Below are 24,194 nucleotides of genomic sequence, written 5' to 3'. Positions count from 1 at the left end.
TATGGTGTTGCCAGACCGACGTTTCAACGGTCCCATTTCTCGGCTTCTCAAGGATTCTTTCTCATAAGGCAAAAAAGGGTACTTTTTATATTTTTTATTTTGTAATAAGGAACTATTACAGCTAATGGAATTGCTCATTATACAGGAGGGCAGGGGGCTCGACCAGAAGACCTCCAAGGTCCCTTCCAGGTCTCTTCTATTCACTGGACAGGACCACCCCATAGATCCGCCGCGCGCGTTCCTCCTCAACCCCCGCCCCCATCACGCAACTCGCCTCAGCGCCGGAACTGACGTAGGATGGTGGGGCGGGCCCGCCGGCGTCCACAACGCGGAAGCGGCGAGGGAGAGCGGAAATCAAGTTTGAGCAGTTGCGTGGGGTCGCCTCAGAAGCGGGGCTGAGGCGGCCGCGAAGAGGACCTGGGGCCCGCCAACCCTCCGTCCGTTCTCCCTTGCTCTCTCCACCCCATCCCGGGGAACCTGCCATGAATGTGGACGTGGAGTTCCACATTCGCCATAACTACCCCTGGGCCCGTCTCCCCGCCAGCGTTAAGCAGGTACCGAGTGACTGAGCCCTCCCGGCACCCATACTCAAACGAAGCCCTCTCCGACTTCCCGCGAAATTGACCCCCCGGGCTGTCCGTAGCCCACTCAGGTTGAGACAAAAGTCAAGTTCGTTTCCCCCGCTTGTCCATGCTGGAAGTTCCTCTTCGGCCCTCCTTCCTTCCCGATGTAGCGCAGCGGGCTGCGGTTCCCCTTTCTCCCGAGCAATACCCCCCCCCGCCCCCGTGGGCTGGGAACGGGGTGAGCCGCAGTCCGAGGAGGCTTAAGGCAATGCCGGTCAATGACCCTTGTCCCAGGGCAGGTACGCACGTGGATGCCTGCGTCCTCCTTTGCCGGCTGGGAATTCTGGGAGTTGAAGTCCACATGAATTAAAGTTGCCAGGTTTGAGACACATTGACTAACTTAGGGCCTCGTTAATCCGAACGCCAGTTCCCTTTTACTGGAAGAGTGTTGGTTGAACATAAGGCACGATTTTCTACTCCAAAGGATTGGCTAATCTTCCATTAGCCATTAGTGAGGTGGAGAAAGACAGTCTCTCAAGTGTTCCAAAGGTGCTGTTTTTTTCCCCCTCAGGTGGCAACTGGACTTCGTTTTCTTCTTTTGAAGACATCCAAGAAGCTTCTTCCGCTCTGACAGGGTGGTGGGGAATGGAAGGATTTCTATTCCTTGCAGACAGCTGGTCATTTGCCTCCTTTTAAGAGCAGGGCTCTTCAAACTTGGGAAGTTTTAGACTTGTGGACTTCAACTCCCAGAATTCCTGAGCTAACATGACCGGAGGAGGAATTCTGGGAGTTGAAGTCCACAAGTCAAGCTGTCAAATTTGAAGACCCATTTTAGAGGGAAGTAGGAGCACTGTGACCCTGACGACACAGATAAACCTCCAAGTGCTTCAACTAGCTTCGAAAAGGATGCAAGTGACCAGCTGTCTGCAAGGAATATAAATTTCTTTTTTTCTTTAAAAGAAAAAAAACCCAAGAAAGTCCAGTTGCCTCATGGATAAAAAAAGCACCTTTGGGATAACCATGACCTGGAGAGAGAGTCTACAGAGACTCTCAAGTGTTTCCTCAGCTCCAGGTTACCTGTGGCTCTGCCACAGGAGCATATTAAGATGGTGTCTAAAATGAGTTCACAAAACACTTTGAATTAAAATGTGATTAGCTCGCTTGGATTAAGTAGTTTGTGTGGACAGCATTATTAGTTAAGATCACTTAACTGGATTAGCTCAATAAAGCATGGTTAAGCCAATTATGGGTTAGGGAGTTGTGCAGATATAACTTGAAATTACTAAATGGTAACAACTAATCAGAAGTTGTAGGTGCTTTATAACATGGAGGTTTTTAAGAAAAGACTGGACAGACACTTGTCTGAAAAGATATAGGGTTTCCTGCTTGAGCAGTAGATTGGACTAGAAGATCTCCGAGGTCCCTTCCAGCTCTGTTTTGATTGATTTGAGGTGCTATTGATTATATACCATAAGGTCATTTTTGACTCCTAGCGACCACAATGATAGAGTCCCTCAATCTTAATCTGTCCCTCCCCTGGTCTTTCAGGTCTTCCGCTCACCTATCATCCAAGTCATCATTGCCGCTGTAACTGGGTCCATCCCCTTTTATTGCTGGCCATCCTCTTTTCTACCACCTTTCCCAGCATCACAGATTAAAAGAGATGAGCATTCTTGTACTCATTCTAACACACATGATGTGGAACAGTTATAATCAGTGCTGTTATAATCTCTTTATGGCAGAATTGCATGCATTTATTTTGCAAGCCGGTAACTATGTCACTTGTATCAGTGCCGTATTAACATTCTAATTAATTCTTAGTGTTAAATTTAATTGTGTTAATGTTTTCAGTAGTGAAAAGATTAAAGATTGGAATTTTTAAGAAAATGAAAAAGCAACTCATATCTTGAATCCATTTCTTATTATCAAGAAATTTCTTTCTGTTTACTTAAGATTATACTCTTTCTCAGCACCAGACTTGGTTGAGCCAAAGTTCTTCACAAAGTGACAAAGTCACTTTCAGAATACAGATATAGTTCATATTTACATCTTTAGCTATTGTATTTCTTTCCCAAAGTACATTAACATATGCTATGGTTTTAAACAAAAGTAAAGTTGTATATCAAATTTTATACAATTCCAGCAGAATAGACCAAATGTCCAACATTTTCTAAACTTTCTTCAAGAGTTCCAAAAGTTATGAAATAATACTTTATATTGAATTGATTTCATTCTTAAATCATACATGTTTTGTGTTTTAAAACCTGGATGCATTGATTTTCCAAGATTGGATGTTCCAATTTTTCATTCCACAGTTCCAGGATAATGAATGATAAATTTTATTCTGCATTTTTGGCATCTTATACATCTGATTATTGGTTTAAGTTTATATGGTGCATTATAATTGATATGTTATCTTTCACAATCTCAGATGCAGACTGCTCTCAACACATGTGTAGACAGTGGCAATATTTAGTAGTGGCGTTTAAAAAGATTGTGTGAAGGCCTTTTTTTAGACTGTTCTCAAAAACAGGTCTGCAATATTGTATAAAAGCATTGATATGTTTCAATGATTTTTAGTGATGTGTTTGATACAATATGTTGTATAAAGGCATTGATTGAGATGGCTGGCTATAGAAATTGAATATCTAAATAAAAATCATGTGATATTTGAATGCTAGAAACCACTACGGTTTTGAGATTCATGCTGATTCCATTCTCAGAATTGTATCTGCTCGCAACAAGTTCTGTACTAGGTCCTTACAGTTGTTACCCACATAAGATTAACGGGATAATTGAATCACAGCCAGCCTCAATAAAATCAACAGTCTTTCAAGTAACTTTTCCTGCAGATATTTTTTTCCCAAATTACAGGCAAATTTATTCTAAGAATTGGTTGTAGTTGGAGAAACATTTTGACAATGAGAAGAATCAACCAATGGAACAGCTTGCCCTTGGAAGTTGTGGGAGCGCCATCACTTGAGACTTTCAAGGAGAGACTGGACTGCCATTTGTCAGAAATGGTGTAGGGTCTCCCACTTGGGCAGGGGGTTGGACTAGATGACCTACAAGGTCTCTTCCAACTCTGATTATCTGTTATCTATTAAAAATGCCCAACTACTTTTTATTATCATATTTTATAACAATCCTTTTAAGCAAAAATACATTGATTTTACTATTAGTCAATCATGCATCTTGTTGAAAAGTAATCCATTAAGATGAGTAGTATTTTCAAGCTGAAAGAATGGGTGTTAATCTCTGAACATCCAAGTGTTCATCAAATTTTTATTAGCTTATCCTAATGAATGTGGTTTGTTTGCTTCATAGGGTCTTGGAAACTCACAACGAGAATATGAAAAGCAGGTTGTACTCTACAGTATCCGCAATCAACTTCGGTACCGAAATAACTTAGGTGAGTAAAGAAATACAGAGTTGGGGAAGGGGAAATGTTTGGCAACTATGTTGTCAATACTGGCTATGATGAAAAAAACAATCCCTAATAAAAAAATTTGTTGCTGAAGTACGTAGGCCAGTTTATGAAGGAAAATCAAGAAATTACATCAATTCTTATTAATTTCTGTAAAACATTATAAACAATGAGAGCAACTAAAGGCAAGGTGTTTGGTTAGAATTTTACAAATGTAGATAATAAACCTATCACTTGTGTTTGTAAGCAATCTTGAATCTGAGCAAAATGGATGAGATGCATGCTTTAAATAAATACTCTGGAAGTTTTTTAAAGATAATATTTTAAGTAGTATTCATTGAATTCTTTGGATTGGTCTTCTTTCTTAATTAATTCCACATGCCACCAGTTGCTAATATCTGAATACCAGCAAAAATTATTTACCAAGGCTTTTTGTTTACTTTTATATTGATTATTTATAGGAGAAAAAAAGGTCACATTTGTCAATAAACTAGAAACTTAATCCATTCTCTCCCTCTTTTGCACCCATGAGAGTGGACACATCTTAGATGATTGTGTTCATTATGTACATTGTCCCATATAAAAACTCAGTTCTGAGCAATGATATTGTTGGCTTCCTCTTGGTTTCAAGGATTTTGGTTCTCATCATCCTTGGCCAGCACAAACCCAAAAGAATCCTGCATATGTAGTAACTATTGTGTGGTACATTTTTTTTAATGATTATGCATTTAAATTATGGAATTTAATTCTGGTGTTGATCTCAATTCCATCCACATTATTGCTATGTTTTATACTCTGCACATTTGGTACTGCTGAAAATAATCTTGCAATAGACAGAGGTAGAGTATTAAGAGTCTCTCTTTGAGAAAGATGGGCCATTCATATAGATGAAATATAAATAAACAATTTCATAATAAACTAAGAATATAATTTTTCTCCCACTGGGATACAAATTTCAGTTTCTTACTTATATAGACGCATAGGGTATTGTTCAGATTTGTGTGCAAGTAAAGTAGTTTGCATTGATGTCTTTATATCATTAACTAATGACTGTTCTAACATTCTAATGTTGTTCTGACATTTCATTTCTTCTCCAGTTAAGCACATCAAGAAAGATGAACGCAAATACTATGAGGATCTGTTAAAATATAGCAGAGATCATCTTATGTTGTACCCCTACCATTTGTCTGACATCATGGTGAAGGGATTGAGGATAACACCTTTTTCATATTACACAGGAATAATGGAGGTAAGCTTAGAGAAATACTCTTTAAAAATGCACTATTTCCTTCTATTGCAGTGTGATGTTTGCCTATTGGAAATACATGTCTAGTGTTTGCTTTTTCTCAGGCTACTGGTACACGTTGGGGAACATCATATCCCTTAAGCTTCATTAGTACAGATAGTTCGCAACATAAGACCATAATGGAGCCTATCCATTATGGTCATATGTCATAGCGGTCGTAAAATGGTTCATCACAACCCAATTTTATGACATCTGTTGTTAAATGAGCCCATTGTTCACTATGGTCTGGTTTTTTTCAAAAACCAGAAGTAACTTCCAATTTTTAACAAAACTGTTGAACAGTGCAGTCAGGTGACCAGGGGATATTGCAGACTGCCCTAAATGTGGCCATGACTGCAGCAAGGTACCCAACTGTAGGAATTTCATAGCCGAGTTGCAAACCCCTTACCTTTCTTAGGTAAGTAATAACTTTGGAATGATCGCCAATGGTTGTATATCGAGCATTAGTTGTATTCCATTTGGGGATTTCCATTCAATTTTTTTCCATCAAGGAAGCTGCTTCAAAGGAATAAACATATATAATGAGGATGAGATTGAATTGGCAGTTAATCCCAGTTTTCTTATCAGTGACAGTAATCAATCTTTAATCAGAATAGAGCTGGAAGGGAGCTTGGAGCTTCCAGTCCAACCCCTTGCTCAAGCAGGGGACCCTATGCCATTGTAAAGAGGTGGCTGTGTAGTCTTTTCTTAAAAACTTCCAGTGATAATCAGCAATTTTCTGAAATAAAAGACTTAGGATTTGCAGTACATACTGATGTAGCATCAGGATACAGCTATAAAGTTTAAATAGTACAATGATTGAATTGACTTTGCACTTCTTTTTTTTCTTTTCACAAAGGACATAATGAACAGTGAAAAAAGTTATGATTCATTGCCTAATTTTACTGCTGCAGACTGTGAGTATAAACTTACATTCTGTTTACGTGTTAAATAAGTGCCTAGTTTTTAAAAATAATTTCCTACTTTCAAAAGTCCAGCTGCCTGATAGTTCCTATTTTTGAAGTTGCAGCACTTGTTTAAGAGAGCTTTTGAAGTTAATAGTAAATCTCTGCCATCTGAAAACAGAACAAAAGAGACAGTGATAAGAGAATAACATTGAGAAAGTTAACAAAATAAATTTTATCCATGATCAGATGACTGTTAAATAGCTGTTTATTGTCTCAGCTGTAAGCCATAATAGTTATATTTAGATTATTTAAGTGGTTTTACTGCAATCATTTTGCAGTTCATAACATGGCTTTTAACAGAGTTTGCTGTCAACTGACCAGTGCTCTGAATAATGTATCTATCTTTGTTTAGTTTTCTGATTAACTAATGTTCTAGTTAGATTGTTATAACTTATAATAAATGACTCTTGCAGGTATACTGGTTCTCTTTTCCATTGCACAAATACAGATCTTGGATTAAAAGCTCAGAATTCCAGGACAAACTTTAAAAACAATGCTTGTCTTCGATAAAAGCTGTTACAAGGATATATATTTTGTTTGAAATCTTCCAAGTTGTAGGAGAATTAAGAAGGCCTTCTTTGTTCTAACTTAAAAACAACTGCTTTCAAACAGATGTCCTTCAGATAAAGTTCTTACGTAACTTTTGCATCAAGGATGAATGTAATTGATGTTTAGATTATTAGACTTATAAAAATGCACGATAATTCCAGACAAAATGCTTGTTTTCAATCAGCCAGAATATAATGACTGTCTTCAACTGAATGTTATTTTAATGACAAATGACGTTCAGATAAATCTATTGTTTTGCCCATTTATGGGTGCCTTTTTGGGTTGTAGAGCAAAAAGAAGGGGAGGGGGAAGCAATGTTGCATATTAGTAATAGTTTCTCTCAAAATAGATTTCTGTTTTTAAGAGATTTATCGCTTTTTTATTTTTTTCCCCAGGCTTAAGGCTTCTTGGCATAGGAAGAAACCAGTATATTGATCTGATGAACCAATGTAGGTCATCAAAAGTATGTATTCTATTTTCTCCATTTGATCTACTGTTGGCCTCTTCTTTAGAAGTTGATATAAAAACAAATATGTTCATAGTTTTGAGCACTCGTACTGTCCCTAGCCTGTTTTGTTTTGTTTTGTTTTGTTTTGTTTTGGGTTTTTTTGCAAGCTAAAAGGAGTGTTTTCCGATTTCCAGTTCTTTGGCTTGGTGAGTTATGAGGCTACCCACAAGGACAGTTTGTTTTGGCAGGTTACAGTTGGCAGTTTATGAGATACTGGCTTGCCACTGTTTGTATCTGGTCATCTTTGCCAAGTTACAAGGGTCATTTTTTTTTTAGTCTATGGCTTTCTCTCAAATTCTGGAGGGAATGTAAATATGGCAGTAAATATCCTGCCATCATCTTGCACATCTTTGATATCTATTTATTGATTAAAAAATATACCCTGCCTTTCAACAGAATGCACCTAAAATAAAAAGAACATGGTAGCACTGATCACACAATATTATAAATGTGTGACTGAATCACTTTCCCAGAAATAAAAGTGCTCCAATAGGGAGATGGATTCAGTTTGGCTGAATAGCTTTAAAATCTTGGGAAATCAAAAAGATCCCAGCCTTCAGAAACAGCTTGGAAAATAAATTGTGTGCCTCACTCCAAAGAGATTTCTGAAACCAGTTGCTTGCTCAGTTTCCTTGGAAAAGTGCTTCTGATAAATCTTAGCACACGGAAAGCTTTCTTTCTTTCACTTATGGCTTGGAAGGTAAACCTCTGCATTTTTCAATTATGGGCAGTCCTTGACTAATGACCACAGCTGAGCCCAAAAATTATGTTGTTAAGTGAGACAGTTTTTAGGTGAATTTTGCCCCCATATTACAACCTCTCTTGCTATGGTTGTTAAATAAATCAGTGCAGTTGTTAAATTAGTAATGCTGTTGTTAAGTGAATCTGGCTTTCCCATTGAAAAGGTCAAAAAAAGTGACCCTGGGACAATGCAACCGTCATAAATGTGAGTCGGTTGCCAAGCATCTGAATTTTGATCACTTGACCATGGAGATCCTACAATGTAAGTGTGAAAAATGGTCATAAGTCACGTTTTTCAGTGACGCTGTAACTTTGAACGGTCACTAAACAAACTGTTCTAAGTTGAGGCTTGTATATCCTAAAATGAATGGGCAGCTAATAAAATTATTTCAACATTGGCTAAGAAGAGCTCTCTAATGATGGCGATGGCAGGTCCATGTATAATACAATACAGTAAAGAGAACAAAGGTGATTAATGTGACCAAGAAAGGCAGGGTTCTCCAGAATGATCAGCTCCATGGGTTGAAGGGATTTTCATAAGCGTTGGAACTCTTATCAATTAAAGCAGTATTTAATAAATTATTTTCATATAATAAATGTCTGGGAGTTGGTGACCAATCTAAACCTTCGCAAAGAGGGGGGTCAGTGAGTTTGGGTACCCCTGATGCAAAGCTTAATTTGTAGGCTCTGGATATCTATAATCCTTATCCCTATGTATTTATTATCATTGTCTTTGGCTTCTAAAAAATACACACAAATACTTTTTTCTCAGATGGATGCATGTGCTTCAGTTAAAAAGAACTTAGATTTATGTGGGTGGAAACTGAAATATGGACCAGAACCTACTACAGTCTCTCACTTCAGTCTACATCAGAGGTCTTGCAACTTTAAGACTTGGGGACTTCAACTCCCAGAATTCCCCAGCCAGAAACAAGGCTGAATGATAAAGAGAGTCTTATCAGTGGTTAAAGGTTTTGAGTGTTCTGCATTTGAAAACCTAATTCCTTCTTAAACCATTTCAGAAATTTTTTAGAAGGAAAACTGCCCGTGATCTGCTACCCATGAAACCAGTAGAAATTGCCATTGAAGCTTGGTGGGTAGTACAAGCCGGTTATATCACAGAGGATGACATTAAGGTATAAATAAAATTATTTTTTCAAGCTTAGTTAAAGTTACGCTTTGTGGGTGGACTGCTAAAAATTTACCTCCACTTCGAAATCATGAACCTAAAAACCTGAGCTGTTATGATCAGAAACTTTTTGTTTTGGTGAATTATGTTTGATAAAATTGCTTGAAAATCACAGCAGCAATAAACTGTGGCTTAATTTCATAAACTTAATTATGCAGTGTTTCAAATATATATATTTTATCTATCTATATCTTCCTACTAAGTACAATTTCATTAAGAGATCCCGAATTAACATGATAGAAAACATGCATCTTTTTCTAATGGAAAATTTAGCATTGAATCAAACAGTGGGTTCTCAGCATAGGCATAGATTGTGTTCTTCGTTGCCCATTCTACATCAAATAATTTTTAAAACCTTATGCATACATTATTTAATACACACTTTTCCCATTAGATATGCACACCCTGTGAAAAAACTGCAGTTGATAAAATCATTGATTCAGGTCCTCAGCTTGCTGGAATCCTGGACTACAATATTGTTCACAGTGAGTTACATGTTTTTTTTTTCTTCCAAACTAAAGAGTAATTTTTGCATATTATTTTTGAAGTTAAAATATTGGAAAGCATCCATATTATAGAGAATCAATGAGTAGAGAATAATTTGAGCGTTTACCTTTTGCTGTATGATTTTTTTCCCGTTTTTATCAAGATTACGTGAAGTGTTAATACCACTTTATAATGCCTTGGTAAGACTACCTAATCATCTTTGTTGCTCTTTACTGTTTCTAGAGTCTCAACATCTGCATCCAGGAATATGGCATCCAATTTTGGTCACCATGATGTAAAATTGATGTTGAGACTCTAGAAAGAGTGCAGAGAAGAGCAACAAAGATGATTATGAGACTGGAGGCTAAAACGTATGAAGAATGGTTGCAAGAATGAGGTATGTCTAGTTTCATGAAAACAAGGACTAGGGCATGACATGATAGCAGTCTTCCAATATCTAAGGGGCTGCCACAAAGAAGAGATGTTCACCCTATTCTCCAAAGCACCTGAATGCCAACAAGAAGCAGTGAATTAAAATTAATTGAGAGAAGCAACCTAGAACTAAGGAGAAATTTCCTGATAATTAGAACAATTAATCATTGGAATGACTTGTCTCCAGATGATGTAGATGCTCCAACACTGGAGGTTTTTAAGAAGAGATGGGACAACCATTTGTCTGAAATGATATAGAGCTTCCTGTCCGAGCAGGGGGTTGGACTAGAAGACCTCTGAGATCCCTTATAAGTCTGTTATTCTGTATCTTTGTTAGAACAGCTGATCCCAGTGCTGAGTCAGGTGTTATTTGGGATTTCTCTTCAATTTAGAAAATAGTTTTGCTGTGCCATATTTGCAAATAGCCTTAATAATTTAAAAAAAAAACTCTTCCAGCTCATGGAATAAGTGTCTCAATCATCTGAATCATGCTGCTGGAATTTAGTTGCAAAATGTAATCTGTCTGAAATATTTGAGCATCACACAAAACCAACAAATTCTTTTTTATAACACTTGAGATTTTAGCATAATTATGTGTGACAATTGATAAACAGTGAAACCACATTTTAACAAAACCAATTTAAATGGGTTTTGAATGCAGTTAACCAAATTTCTATCCAGGCATCTTCCTGAAGGAAATTAAATTTATATTAATTTCACATCATTTCTGGCAATTGGCATAATAATATCATTAACCCTAAATGAGATCATTATGCAAATGGACATAACATTGTAAACTGCTGCAAATAACATAACTGACAATTTAACAGGCATTTGGAAATAATGGACATAACTCCTGTCTACTGGTCTGTTACAGCAAGGTTTCACTGCAGATACTTCTTCAGCTAAAATGTCTTTTTTCCCCAAGCTCTTTAGAGAACAGAGTTATGAAATGTATGCTTAATGTACAATAAAAGTACATGTAATTCATTACATGCATGTACATTTAATTCTTGTTCAGAGATGGATTTGGATTTTAATGAATCATATTTTAAGCAAATATTGCATAAGGATAATAAAATTGTAATTATACTGTAATTTCCCAGCTGCTTTTGTTTTGGAACTTTCATCTGAATATGTTCAAAGGAAATCTCTCATCGAAAAAGCAACATGCTTACATTGTGTGTTTGTGCATAATTGTGTGTGTGTGTGTGTGTGTGTGTGTGTGTGTGCACCCATGTTTCCTAGTCCATTAATTTCAGTCTTGAAGAAAGAATCATGTTAAGGAAGGATACTTTAGAGCCGTGTTTCTCAACCTTGGCAACTTTAAGATGTTTGCATTTCAACTCAAAAAATTATTAAAGTTAACTTTAAGAGGTCTCAGAACCCAGGTATCCTAAAGTTGCCAAAGTTGAGAAGGCTGCTTTAGAGAATGAGTTTTATGTCTCTCAAGTCTGTGCCATCGATGTATCCTGTCTTACTAGCACCTCTATCCAGTACTGTGCCATGCATGTAGCAATTGGGGTTAATTTTCAAAACAGCAACTGGATTTAATTAGAACTAGAGGAAAATGTGAACATAACTGTCAGTATTCCATGTACCATTTTCTGAACTCTGTCTCACGTTCTTTGTTTCTCAGCACAACAAATTGAAGACACTGCATGAGAATCTGTTACAATAATGGGGTTCTTTTTTGTATCCCTAGGCTTATATAATAAGGGGTTTATTTACCTTGATGTACCAATATCCGATGACAGTTGCATAGCAGGTAAGTGTAACTTTTTTAAAAAAAAACCTGTTCAGGACATTGATACAATTAAACATATAATAGTTTAACTGACTTAATATCCCAAAGGAGCTTTTTCAAAAGGCAACTTGACTTTGTTTTTCCTTGAAGAAACTGTCAGAACTGAAGAAGCTTCTTGGATGAGAAGCAAAACATCTTCAAGGAAGAACAAAGTCAAGTTGCCTTTTGAAAAAGCAACTTTGGGACAATCATGACGCGGGTGACTGAGAATCTCAATAGACCAGCGGTCTCCATTATTTCTGGCTTTGCAGACTGGCGGGGGGGGGGGGATGCTTCCGTGCACTCACCTGTTGCTTGTGCAAGTGGAGCTATGCAGCATGAAACAAACATTTTTAAAAAGTTATATTCATGTAGTTACTTATCAAGCACCTCTAAGTTATATTAAAGAAACCAAAATACCTTTACAATCCCCAAGGCGTGTCACAACCTGTGAGCACCTCTAATGTTTGGAAATTGAAAGTTGAAAAATTTGACAGGCCCTACGTTAGGCACGCAAGCATGCGCCCCCACATGCATATGGGGCCGGGTTCCAAAGGGACCACAGCCCAGGAACCCCTGCTGTAGACAGTTGACTTAATGGTTTAATGACATAATGATGCTGAATTCCAGATTTCAGTTTCATTGCCTGCCAAAACACTTTGATATTGTTGCATATTCCATAATTTAGCTTTTGTTGACTGATCCTAAGTCATAGTTAGAAGGAGGAAACAGCGCTTGTTCTAACCATATATTATTTCATTACCCTTCACCCTATATCCTCTTCCTAGCCTATTTGAAAGCTAAAGAAAAAAACTGTGAGCAAATGCGTTTGCTTCATTATCATTATCAGTAATAAAAAAAACCCAATAAAGTCCAAGGGCAACAATTGTACAGGAATATTACATGAGAATTTTCATGTTGAAAAGCCTTACTGTCAACTTATAAAACATTCCTATGCCTGTTTTAGTAGTTGCCATAAAAAAAGGGAAGGGGGAGGAAGGAAGTCTGGAAGAGCAGTGCAGCAGTTTAAAAGTGAAAGTACATTCCAACTCTTAGCTTTAAAAAATTGTAACTAAAATACCGGAGCTTTTGTCCGCAAATTAATTGGAGAACGTGGATGATGACACCTAGCCCATGAATGTGCTCAATTGGAGAATCGTTTATGAATTACATATGCCAGAGTTGGCTTCATACAGGGCAGTGCCAGTATGTCGCCTGTAATAAATCCCTTGAAGTTTCTTGAAGTTCGGCTCTAGAATCATGATTTAATTAGGGTAATTGCTAGAATCCTGACACTTACAGTATATGTGTGATGGATATGTCCCATTTACGCATTTCATAGAGATAATTCTCAGCTTACAACTGTTCATTTAGTGACCGTTCAAAGTTATAACAATGCAAAAGGTGAATTATGATTGTTTTTCACACTTAATGACCGTTGCAGCATCCCCGTGGTCATGCGATCAAAATTCGGGCACTTGGCAACCAGCATGTAATTTTTTGGCGGTTAAAACATCCCAGGGTCATATGATCTCCGTTTGCAACCTTCTGGCAATCAAAGTCAATGGGAAAGCCAGATTCACTTAACAACCATATTACTAATGTCACAACTGAAGTCATTCACTTAACAACTGTAGGAAGAGAGGTGGGAAAATGGGGCAAAACTCAATAACTGCCTCACTTAGCAATAGAAATGCGGGGATTCACTATGGTTGTAAGTCAAGGACTACCTGTATGTGCTAATGCAGAAGTAGAAAAATAAGTGTAAGTCTGTATCTCATTCATTTATGAAAGGCCAATTTCTCTTCTGAGACAGAAGCAGGAATTCTATTTTGTATTCTTACTTTGATTAAAACGGCATTTCTTTTTTCTACCTAACAATATCCTTAAAAACATAGCTTTTCTTTTCAGTGCCACCACTGGAAGGATTTGTTATGAACAGAGTGCAGGGAGATTATTTTGAAACTCTGCTGTACAAGATATTTGTTTCCATAGACGAACACACAAACGTCGCAGAGGTAAGTCTTTCAATACTTCTCTGAGGTGATAAATCAACGCTTTTATCTGAGGCGAGAAATCAGTGCTCAGAAGCTTCTACTTATTTAGATTTTTATTTGATTTTTTCCTCAATTTATATTGTAGTGAATTTTAATTCCTGTAGCTGCCCAGAGTCCCATGGATGAAATGAGCAACCATATAAATATAAATTGTGAAAATATAAACAAACAATCAATTGGTTGTTGTAGTGGGTTGGCAACAGTTTTCCCAGGACTGCAGACAGACGCCGCCTTTTAGTCCTCAGTACAAATAGTCCTCGAGTTACAATGGTTCGTTTAGTGATCGTTCAAAGTTACAACGGCACTGAAAAAAAGTGAATTATGACCGTTTTTCACAGTTTCAACCTTTCCAGCATCCCCATAATCCTGTGATCAAAATTCAGATGCTTGGCGGCGGGTTCATATTTATGACGGTTGCAGTGGTCATGTGATCGTCTTTTTGCGACCTTCTGACAAGCAAAGTTAATGGGGAAGCCAGATTCACTTCATAATCAGTACAGTGATTCACTTAACAACGGTGGCAGGAAAGATCGTAAAATGGGGCAAAACTCACTTAACGAATGTTTCACTTAACAACTTCTCAACCATTTGATGCCACTAGTCTCATGAGGAGCCAGTTTGTGACCTTCCCATCATCTCCACTCAATCTCTTATTACTGTTCTGACCCAAACCCTTTCCCAATAAAACAAACACAAACCAAAGGGAACAGAAACCTTTAAATGATTCTTATGAATCCCCGGTTAAAAGGCTGCTGTAAACTAATTAACTTTGATAAGCATGAGCCTCGCCAAAACTGTGCAAGGCTGCCAAAAATAACAGATAAGGTTACCTAGAAATATTTTACAACTCAAGAGTCTTCAAATACCAACTCAGATACTGCAATGTCCACGAGGCTCGAGTTTCATAACATCTTTGCTTCCTGCAAAGAACGTCCGATTCACAGCTGGCTTTTATCTTCTTGAAGGAGGGGCCATTACCTTGCAGCCTTACTCCCAACTCACCCGTGCTGCTGCAGCTGCTCTTTCCTGCGAGCAGCCCTGGGCGCACACACACTTGGCACAGGCTCCTCAGGAACCTCCTCATCGCTGCTGCCAGCCCCCACAATCTCTAAAGCCAGCAGTCCATTCCCTAATGGTCCTGGCCCCTCATCTGAGTCCTCACTCTCCTCAGCCATCCACACCTGCTGCTGGCTAACCACAACAATTATGGAGATGATGGTGTAAGATCGCTGTGCGATCTTGGAAAAATAACCAGAAGAACGTGCTACTTCTCCCTCACCGTTTTTGTGCTAATGGAAAACATTTTCCAATAGAAAGTATGATTAACTCAGATTCCTAGCTACATGTCATAAATCCTTGAAATGACTGTAAAATGAACTGTAGCTCTGAAAATACTTCAACTTACTTCTCTGAAATCTGCCTTCACATTAACAAACAAAGCTAATTTATGCTAGATCAGACTATCAACCAAATTTTGGGCCAAGGGACTTTAGGCCCAAAGGGGTTTCGAAATATATATTGTACTGCTTCCAATTGCATGAAAGCTGCTGAGATTGAAATTGTGTAAGAATGCATTTTCCATAAGGTGCTGCAGATTTATCATTGCGGAATGTATTGATATCTTAAGCCTCTGCTAAACACTTGAAATGTATTTACAATAGTATTTGAACGCTAGCCAGTTGACCAGGGCGATGAGTTCATTGGTTGCTTTTATTTCACCATGATGAAATGTTGTTAAATATTCCAAGAAAACATTATATAATTCAGTCATGTGGCTCTCTTAATATGGTCAGCATTGAATAAGTGTGACATTTTAAATGACGTATATGAACACAATTATCAATAAACCTTACTTATTTTGTATATTTTTCAGCTAGCAAATGTCCTTGAGATTGATTTGTCGCTTGTAAAGGTAGGCCTCCACTTTATTTAATTAAATAAGAGAAAAGATTAACTGTTCTGTTGCTCAACGTCTCTCTTTTTCTCTTTCTAAAAATTGTTAAAATACAGCATGCTGATGGAAGGATGTTGTTTTCTTTTCCAGAATGCTGTTTCCATGTATTGCCGGCTAGGGTTTGCCCATAAAAAGGGTCAAGTAATAAACCTGGATAATCTTCATTTATCTTGGCGGAACGTTCCCTCCATAAACAGGCTAAAGTAAGTATAAAAATATAATTTTACACTGAAAGCAGAGAGGATAATTTTCCCAGCTTCCTAACTCAGTTTTACTCTGTGTTTGAGCATTTATCCAAACGCTGTTCTGAAGAATCATAGTAGATAATAGTCAATAATATGCATAGAGCAAGGTTTCTCAACTTGGCAACTTTAAGATAGCTGGCTGGAGAATTCTGGGAGTTGAAATCCAGGCGTCTTAAAGTTGCTAAGGTTGAAAAACACTGGTGTAGAGGATTATGTATATGAGAGTTGTACTCATTTGCAAAAAGTTGCTTCAGAAAACTTGGCGGTAGAAAAATAGCTTTCATTTCCAACTTTTAAAATGAGCTATATCTTTCCCCCGGATTGTACAGTGGCCCTGTATGGCTGTGATGCCACAAAAAAGACACCGTTGCCTTAAATTGCAGTCAAGTGATACCTTTATATTCTTCTAAAAGTAGTTGTACTTTTTGGAATCAAAGTATTCCTAAAATATTCTTCCAAAAGCTACTGTACTGTTTGGAATCGAAGTATTTCTAAAAGGTGGAGTGATATTTTGCTTTTCCACCAAGAGATCAGTAGATGATGTTCAAGGCAGCCCACAAAGTAGCTGATAAAAGTTAAATGCAGTAATGCCATTGAAATATAATTACGACATGTGCTGAGAAACAAATACCAAATATGGTATCTCTCTCTTTCTTTCCCTCCTTCCTACTTTATCAACTGAAAACCCAGTGATCCGTCTCAGGCCCCCTTGCCTGAATTAAAATATTGATGCCTGCCTGCAGAAGGAACATAGCAGGGAGCTGCTCTGTCTTTCCTGGCAAATTCTTTTACCTGAGGGTTTTTTTTTTAATGCTTTCCATTCAAATGCAAGTAGTCCATGACTTAAAACCCTTCATTTAGTGTCCATTCAAAGGTACAACGGCACTGAAACAAAGCGACTTATGACCATTTCCACACTTACAACCGTTGCAATATCCCCATGGTCACGTGATCAGAATTCAGATGCTTGGCAACTGGTTCAGAATTAGGACAGTCATGTGATCCCCTTTTGCGGCCTTCTGACAAGCAAAGCCAGTGGGGAAGTCAGCTTGACTTAACTGTGTTACGAACAACTGCAGTGATTCACTTACCAACTGTGGCGAGAAAGGTTGTAAAATAGGGCAACACTCACTTAACAACTGTCCCACTTAGCAACAGAAATTTTGGGCTCGGTTGTGGTCATAAGTGAAATCGTATTCTCGTGCTGGTTTTCCAAGACCTAACATCAAGAGCCTTAACGCAGATGTGTCAAACTAGCAGCCCATGGGCCTGATATGTCAGAACCAGGCCGCGCCCTCCCAAGCTCCGCAAATGGTAAAAACGTCGCGAAACATCACGTGATGGCAACGTGACATGGAAAATTTGACACCTGTGGTCTAATGAAATATTGGGTAAGGTGAACATGAAGAAACTGCCACTTTAAAGAAAAACTTGGCTAGTTTACTGTAATCTTATTGTGAAACATAGCAAGAAGTATATCACAGACCCTTATGGATTGCATTCCAGCACCATCAATTTTTATCTCTTGGGCATATAAAAAAGAGCTTTCCTTTTCAAGGACCTTATGTCCTTTGCAAACTCCTAGTAAAGTTCTGATGCAGTTTGATTTTATGATGAAATCAGCAAAGTACAGAGTCTAATCCTATACATGCCTACAAATAAAAGCCTTTGAATTCAATGGAGCCTCTTTAAACTGTCAAACACACAGCTAAAAAGGCTGCCACTCATTGTCACAAAGGAAAAGCACCTTTACATCTTTCCATTTCCAAAACTTTGTTCTACAGAATCGCTTCACAAATAAATAGTTTTTTTTCCTTTTCACTGATTAAAACCAATTCCCCAGAGAAGTCTAATTTAGTCTGTGGGTTCAGTGATAGCAAGCTAGAAGCTCGGATAGTGAACGTTGGGACTGTAAGAGCCTAAAAACATAACTCAAATCTCTGCTGAGAGCCTGTGGACTTCTAGAATGGTTATTCTATTTTGAGATGACCGTTCCGCCTATTTTCACAACCTCAGTCATTCAGATCAGTTGCTGGGGCACAGCGGCGGGAGGGATCTTCTGTCTCAGATCCTGTTTGTAGACTCCTCAGGAGGCAGAAGCTTGACTTACAAGATTCCAGATTAGGAAGTCTTTTGATCTGATCCAATAAGACTCTTCCCTATGGCACATTTTCCCCCTTGTCAGAACAACCCTGGACCCACAGAAGATGCTGTTATCCTGGGAGAGTGGAGAAAGCAGGAGTCCTGTCCAAGAGGCTGGCTCTTCTGCCACCGATACAGATACCAACAGTCAAGATGACCAAGGTGAGCAATTTCGGTGCTGACTGCTAGTTTACTAGTTGCCGTTCATACCATTCCGTGCCTCTCATTAATAGGCCTGGCATTTTCTGATCTCTGCTGGCAACGTGTCGCAGGGATTCTTTCACTGACTGCAGGAATTGCAAGGATTTGTTTCAGACATGCCAGTCTTGGAGAGCAAGCGGCATTGAAGGGGGGTGGGGTAGGGAACCTAGCAGTGAAGTGGGAGCCACTGATTAAGAAAAAAAAAAAACACCATGCAGTAGATTACGGTATATTTTGTGGATGAATCTCCCTGTATTCTTTTAAGGTGAAGATTCCATCCTTATCTCACGCTAAACCACTACATTTGTAGAACTCTGCAGGAAGGATGTGTCTTGTCTTATCTCCAGCTGAAAGCCAAAGGAAATGTGGCTTTTGTTAGGTTATTCAAGGCACCTTACCCAAATAAGAAAGCACCCAATGTAGTGTCTCTGCTGCCTAACGTAGTCAGAATTGCCCACAGATACTATGATTGTGATACACAGGATTTTCTGTCAATTAAATTTCTTGCCTTGATATTTCTCACAGCCTATTTGCATTTCAGAGCACCTGAGCATTGGCTGTTAGATATGCTGGGATACTTAAGGCCTTATTCACTATCATGTTTGGTGCTTAAGTACTATACAGATAATCCTCGACTTACGACCACAATTGGGACCATTTCTAAGCAAGATGGTGGTTAAGCGAGTTGAGTTTTAGGGCCTTTTTTGCCGTGATTGTTAACTGAATCACTGAAATTGTTAAGTGAAAAGCATAGTTGTTAAGCTGTTATTAAGACTTTGCTTGTCAGAAAGACAAGATCTCAAATGGAGATCATACGATGCCAGGATGCCACAAATGTTGCCATGTGCCCATAATTTGAACACATGACTGTAGGATTGCTGTAACAGTCATAAGTATGAGTATCAGTCATAAGTCACTTTTTACAATTGCCTTTGCAACTTCAGACGGCTACTAAATGAATGGTTGTAAGTAGACTGTTGTAAGTAAGTTGTAAGCTCTGTGTAGTGTTTCAGGTTTTAATTGCAAGAGTGACACAAACCTACAGTATAATAGCACATCAGCTGATTTAGAGCAGGGGTCTCCAGCCTTGGCAACTTTAAGACTTGTGGACTTCAATTCCAGTCGGCTTCTCTGGCTGAGGAATTCTGGGAGTTGAAGTCTTAAATTTGCCAAGGTTGGGGACCCCTTATTTAGAGCATGTCCCAATGGCTGGTGGATGAGGGCAGTAGAGAGCGATTTGCTCAGTTTGGCAAGCTGTCCATCACACTATTTGACGCTACCCCAACTAGGTGGTGAGTCCAAAAATAGGGTAGGTAGTTCCAATTCGTAGAATTCCTTTTCTATTGGATTGATTTTTTAATATATATTTTTTTTTTTTTGCTTTCCAAGGTGACACAGCCAGTGTGAACAGCTTAAGTCTATCTACTGCACACACAAAGAGGATAGCATTCCTCTTCGATTCAACTCTGACGGCCTTTTTAATGATGGGGAATCTTTCGCCGGTAAGATAACTTGCTCAGTCTGGTTGAACTCAAGATGTTGGAGTGTCCTTGGATTTCTTTTATTTTAAACGGGATTGTGGATCAGTTTTAAAGCGCTGATTATCACAAATGGCATTCAAGAGGGATTTTTAATCTATGTTCTTCTTCTAGGTGCTTTTTACCTCTTAATTATATCTGCAAATGAGTAATGTTGCATTTTTGTCTTGCAGAATTTGAAAAGTCATGCAGTCACCATGTTTGAAGTAGGAAAACTGTCCGATGAGTCACTGGACAGTTTTCTGGTGGAACTTGAAAAGGTAAAAAAAAACAAACAACAACCCTGACCCCTGTGAGTTTTTACACAGCACAGTTCTTGTGGCAGTGATCAAAATGTGACAGGAATACTGTCTTGCATTAAAGTCTTTCTAGTTACAGCATACAAGTCACTCCTCAAAATCCAAAGATCATACTACTGTGACCTTTCTTCCTTTCCCTGCTTGACAAAGACAAAACTTTGGGACAGTTAATAGGATTATAGAAACCTGCTTGAGGTGCTGGATCCAGTTGGCAGGCATGTAGAAATAATATTGCCCATATTAAGCAATAATATATTCTCCCTCTATCCCACCCCCATTTATTTTCCTAGTATACCTCAGCACATGGTCGGGGGTGTTGTATCAAACATAACTGAAACCCTGGATAATTGAATTGCTAGGAAAAAAAATACGAAAAAGCTTTGCTCATTACAGATAGTCCTTGACTTACAATCATTCATTTAGTGACCATTTAAGGTTACAACGGCACTGAAAAAAAGTAACTAGTGACCCTTTTTCACACTTACAATTGTTGCATCATCTGCATGGTCACATGATCAAAATTCAGGCAACTGGCATGTATTTTTGACAGTTGCACTGTCCAGGGGTCATGTGTTCATTTTTTAAGACCTCTTGACAAGCGAAGTCAATGGGAAAGCCAGATTTCACTTAACAACTGTGTTACTAACTTAACAACTGCAGTGGTAAGAAATGTTGTAAAATGGGGCAAAACTCACTTAACAACTGTCTCTGCTTAGAAACACAAACTCTCTTGTCATAATTCAAGGACTACCTGTACCTTTATTTAATCAGTTTTTTTTTTTTATAATCATTCCATTTTTCTCTTCTTTACTACTATCATCCTTACTTTCTTAAAAACTGGTTTAAACTTTATGAGCCGCGGTGGCGCAGTGGTTAGAGTGCAGTACTGCAGGCTACTTCTGCTGACTGCCAGCTGCCTGCAGTTTGGCAGTTCGAATCTCACCAGGTTTAAGGTTGACTCAGCCTTCCATCCTTCTGAGGTGGGTAAAATGAGGACCCAGATTGTTGGGGCCAATAGGCTGACTCTGTAAACCGCTTAGAGAGGGCTGTAAAGTGGTATATAAGTCTAAGTCAGGGGTGTCACGTGACATATTGGGACTTGTTCCCCTTCGCTAAACCTCAGGTGTGGCCAGCGTGTGACGCATCTGGTCCGCAGGCCTGGAGTTTTGACAGCCCTGGTCTAGGTGCTGTTGTTATTCCATAGCAGGGATGAGCTTTTTATTCAAGTCACAGAGGATCAGAGATAATCTGTGACAAGCCACACAGCGCATGTGGCCGAGTCACCCATTGTCTTCCTGACATGCTCCCCTCTCTTTCCAAAGCAGCAGGGGAGGCATAGAGAGCTGTAACCGGGCCAGGTGTGGGCGGGCAGCGGGTGGGGGCTGAACAGATCTCTTGGAGTGGAGCTTTGAAAATAGGCTGGGAGACAGAAGGTTTGCACACCTCCTCTGTCGGGATCCATTTGTATAGGTAAGTTTTCTGTCCATAATCATATATAGCTATTTATATGCACCCAAAGCTAACCCGTAAAAATGGATCCAGCAGCGTTAACTAAAGTACTGAATTTTGCCTTCCATTTTTCGTACGGTACAGGTTGCCCAAGTACTAGGAATATAATCGCTACCAATGCAATAGATACTGTTTTTTTTCTTCAGAGAATCAAAGCAGCTGTGACATACTCCTAATCCTTGTGTTGGGAATGTTGTGTAATGCCTTAATTCAATTTGTTGTGGCAACCACATTTGCGTAGACAGTACATATTTGTCTTCTCTTATTCAGGTTCAGAGTACAGGAGAGGGTGAAGCTCAAAGATACTTTGATCACGCTCTTACCCTGAGAAACACCATCCTGTTTCTGAGACACAATAAGGACCTCGTGGCTCAGGTTTCGCAGGCTGAGCAACCCACTAACGGTACAGTGAAAACATCTGTAGAAAGCTGCTATTTTATGTGCTTCAGTGCTTACTTTCTTGTCGGGCAACTCTGTTCCGAATACGTGGTAAAATCATTTGGGAGCAGAGAATTGCTGGTGTGGTTTTTCTATTCTAAATATTAATTTTTGTGTGGTATTAAAATTGCAGAAGGAGTGAAATATGATATAACTAAGGCCAGAAAAGAATTCAAGCGCTATGATGTAGAAGCAAAATCAACCAGATGTAGATTCTTCGGGGGTCCTTGGTGTTCTCTGAGCTTGCTTGCTTTCTTGCAGCTGATTTAACCCAAACTAGGTAACATTGTCATGTTACTAATGACTGTGTAACTGATGATGTTACAAAGTTAGGGTAATGAAACGTCTGCAAGAAAAGCACCAAGCTCAGAGAACACCAAAAAACCCCTCATTTCAACCCTGAGCTACAAATATTCTCCTTTAGTTTAGCTTAGGGTTTGTCCATACATTGACTGAAAAAATTTCTAATGGCAGGAAGGTGTTTGTGGAACTACTCTGGGAACTATATTTAGTTTTAAGAATAAATTGCAATCCCTAAGTAAGATTTTTCATGGAACAAAAAAAAAAAGAGGCTGAGACCCTTGAACAGTGGTGGCCAACCTTTTTCAGCTCCCATGCCGATAATTGCACGAGCTCACATGCTAGCACCCAGAAGTGCTGGCCCCTCTACGCCCCCTGCGCATGCACACACGATCACCCCCCTGCACATGCGCACCGCGTGTCTGTGGGTGCACATGCGATCCCCCTGCTGTGCATATGCGCACGTGGTTCCCCCCACGCTGCACATCTCTGCGCATGTGTGCGTGACTCCCCCCCTCCACTGCATCTGCGCATGCGTGCATGTCTCCCATGCTCCCCCATGCTTGCTCACCAGATACCCGACAATCAGCTGTCGGGTGGCAGTGGCACGCACGCATGCACAGTTGGGCTCTTCCAGGCGAGCTCTTGCATGCCAGCAGAAGTGGCTCTGCGTGCCGCTTCCGGCATGCATGCCATAGATTTGCCAACACGACCCTAGAAAGAGTGCAGAGAAGAGCAACAAAGATGATAGGTATTTTAGAGGTTCAACTGTTCAATAAACAGTTAAGGGAACCATTTAGCCCAGGGGTGTCAAACTCGATTTCACTGAGGGCCACATCAGGGTTATTATGTTTGACCTGGGGGCCAGAGTGGGCATGCCCAGGGTGGGTATGGCCAGCTTGCCATCACTCGTGTCGGGGGTGCCTGTGATGGCCCAAGTGCTTTGCCAGCGAAAATGGGCTCCCAAGCTCTGTTTTCGGCTGCGATGGCCTTCTGCAACGCTCTACCAGCAAAAACAGAGCTCGGGAGGGCTGCAGGCCAGATCCAGCCAGTCCTTGGCTATTTCCAGGGCGGCCCTGCAAGCCAGATCTAAACGCCCTGCGGGTCGGTTCCAGCCCCCAGGCCTTGAGTTTGACACCCCTGGTTTAGCCTAGTGAAGAGAAGGACTAGGGTGACATGGTAGCTGCCTTCCAGAACTTGAATGACAGTCACAGGGAGGAGAGGATCGACTTAATCTCCAAAGCACTTGAGAGCAGGACAAGAAGCAATGGGTGGAAGCTTGTCAAAGAGAAATATAGAAATCCAATAAGGAGAAATTCCTTGACAGAAAGAACACTTAACCCATGGAACTGTTTGCCTCCGGGAGTTGTAGGTGGTTCATCACTGAAGGTCTTCAAGAAAAGATTGGACAGCCATTTGTCCAGGCTCAATGAGGTCCTGCTGTGCGGGCAGAGGATTCAACTAAGTGACCTCTAAGGTCCCTTCCAGCCCTGTGATTCTAAGGAAGTCATGGGAGTGGGGAGGTCCCTTAGTGTTTTTTATGAAACCAGCCAGTTTTCTTCATCCCCCAGCTGAAG

General features: G+C 39.5%; 1 protein-coding gene across 1 annotated transcript in view; it reads left to right on the top strand.

Annotated features, from left to right (window-relative positions):
* Window positions 1–309: 309 nt before the first annotated feature.
* Window positions 310–24,194, top strand: part of FAM91A1 (family with sequence similarity 91 member A1) — a 39,145-nt gene continuing 15,260 nt past the window's right edge. The window contains exons 1-15 of the mRNA XM_026703629.2: window positions 310–554; window positions 3,891–3,975; window positions 5,088–5,239; window positions 6,135–6,192; window positions 7,188–7,255; window positions 9,064–9,177; window positions 9,625–9,715; window positions 11,854–11,916; window positions 13,846–13,952; window positions 15,865–15,903; window positions 16,036–16,148; window positions 18,376–18,494; window positions 19,923–20,035; window positions 20,245–20,331; window positions 22,150–22,282. Of these exons, the coding sequence (XP_026559414.2) occupies window positions 483–554; window positions 3,891–3,975; window positions 5,088–5,239; window positions 6,135–6,192; window positions 7,188–7,255; window positions 9,064–9,177; window positions 9,625–9,715; window positions 11,854–11,916; window positions 13,846–13,952; window positions 15,865–15,903; window positions 16,036–16,148; window positions 18,376–18,494; window positions 19,923–20,035; window positions 20,245–20,331; window positions 22,150–22,282 (1,414 nt within the window). The 5' untranslated portion in view covers window positions 310–482. The remainder of the gene's footprint in view (window positions 555–3,890; window positions 3,976–5,087; window positions 5,240–6,134; window positions 6,193–7,187; window positions 7,256–9,063; window positions 9,178–9,624; window positions 9,716–11,853; window positions 11,917–13,845; window positions 13,953–15,864; window positions 15,904–16,035; window positions 16,149–18,375; window positions 18,495–19,922; window positions 20,036–20,244; window positions 20,332–22,149; window positions 22,283–24,194) is intronic.

This window comes from Pseudonaja textilis, chromosome 3 (assembly GCF_049901715.1).
Source record: "Pseudonaja textilis isolate UNSWEBS1 chromosome 3, rPseTex1.2, whole genome shotgun sequence".
Classification (NCBI taxonomy): domain Eukaryota; kingdom Metazoa; phylum Chordata; class Lepidosauria; order Squamata; family Elapidae; genus Pseudonaja; species Pseudonaja textilis.
The sequence above is the reverse complement of the archived record's forward strand: the minus strand, read 5'-3'. Positions and strand labels throughout refer to the sequence as shown.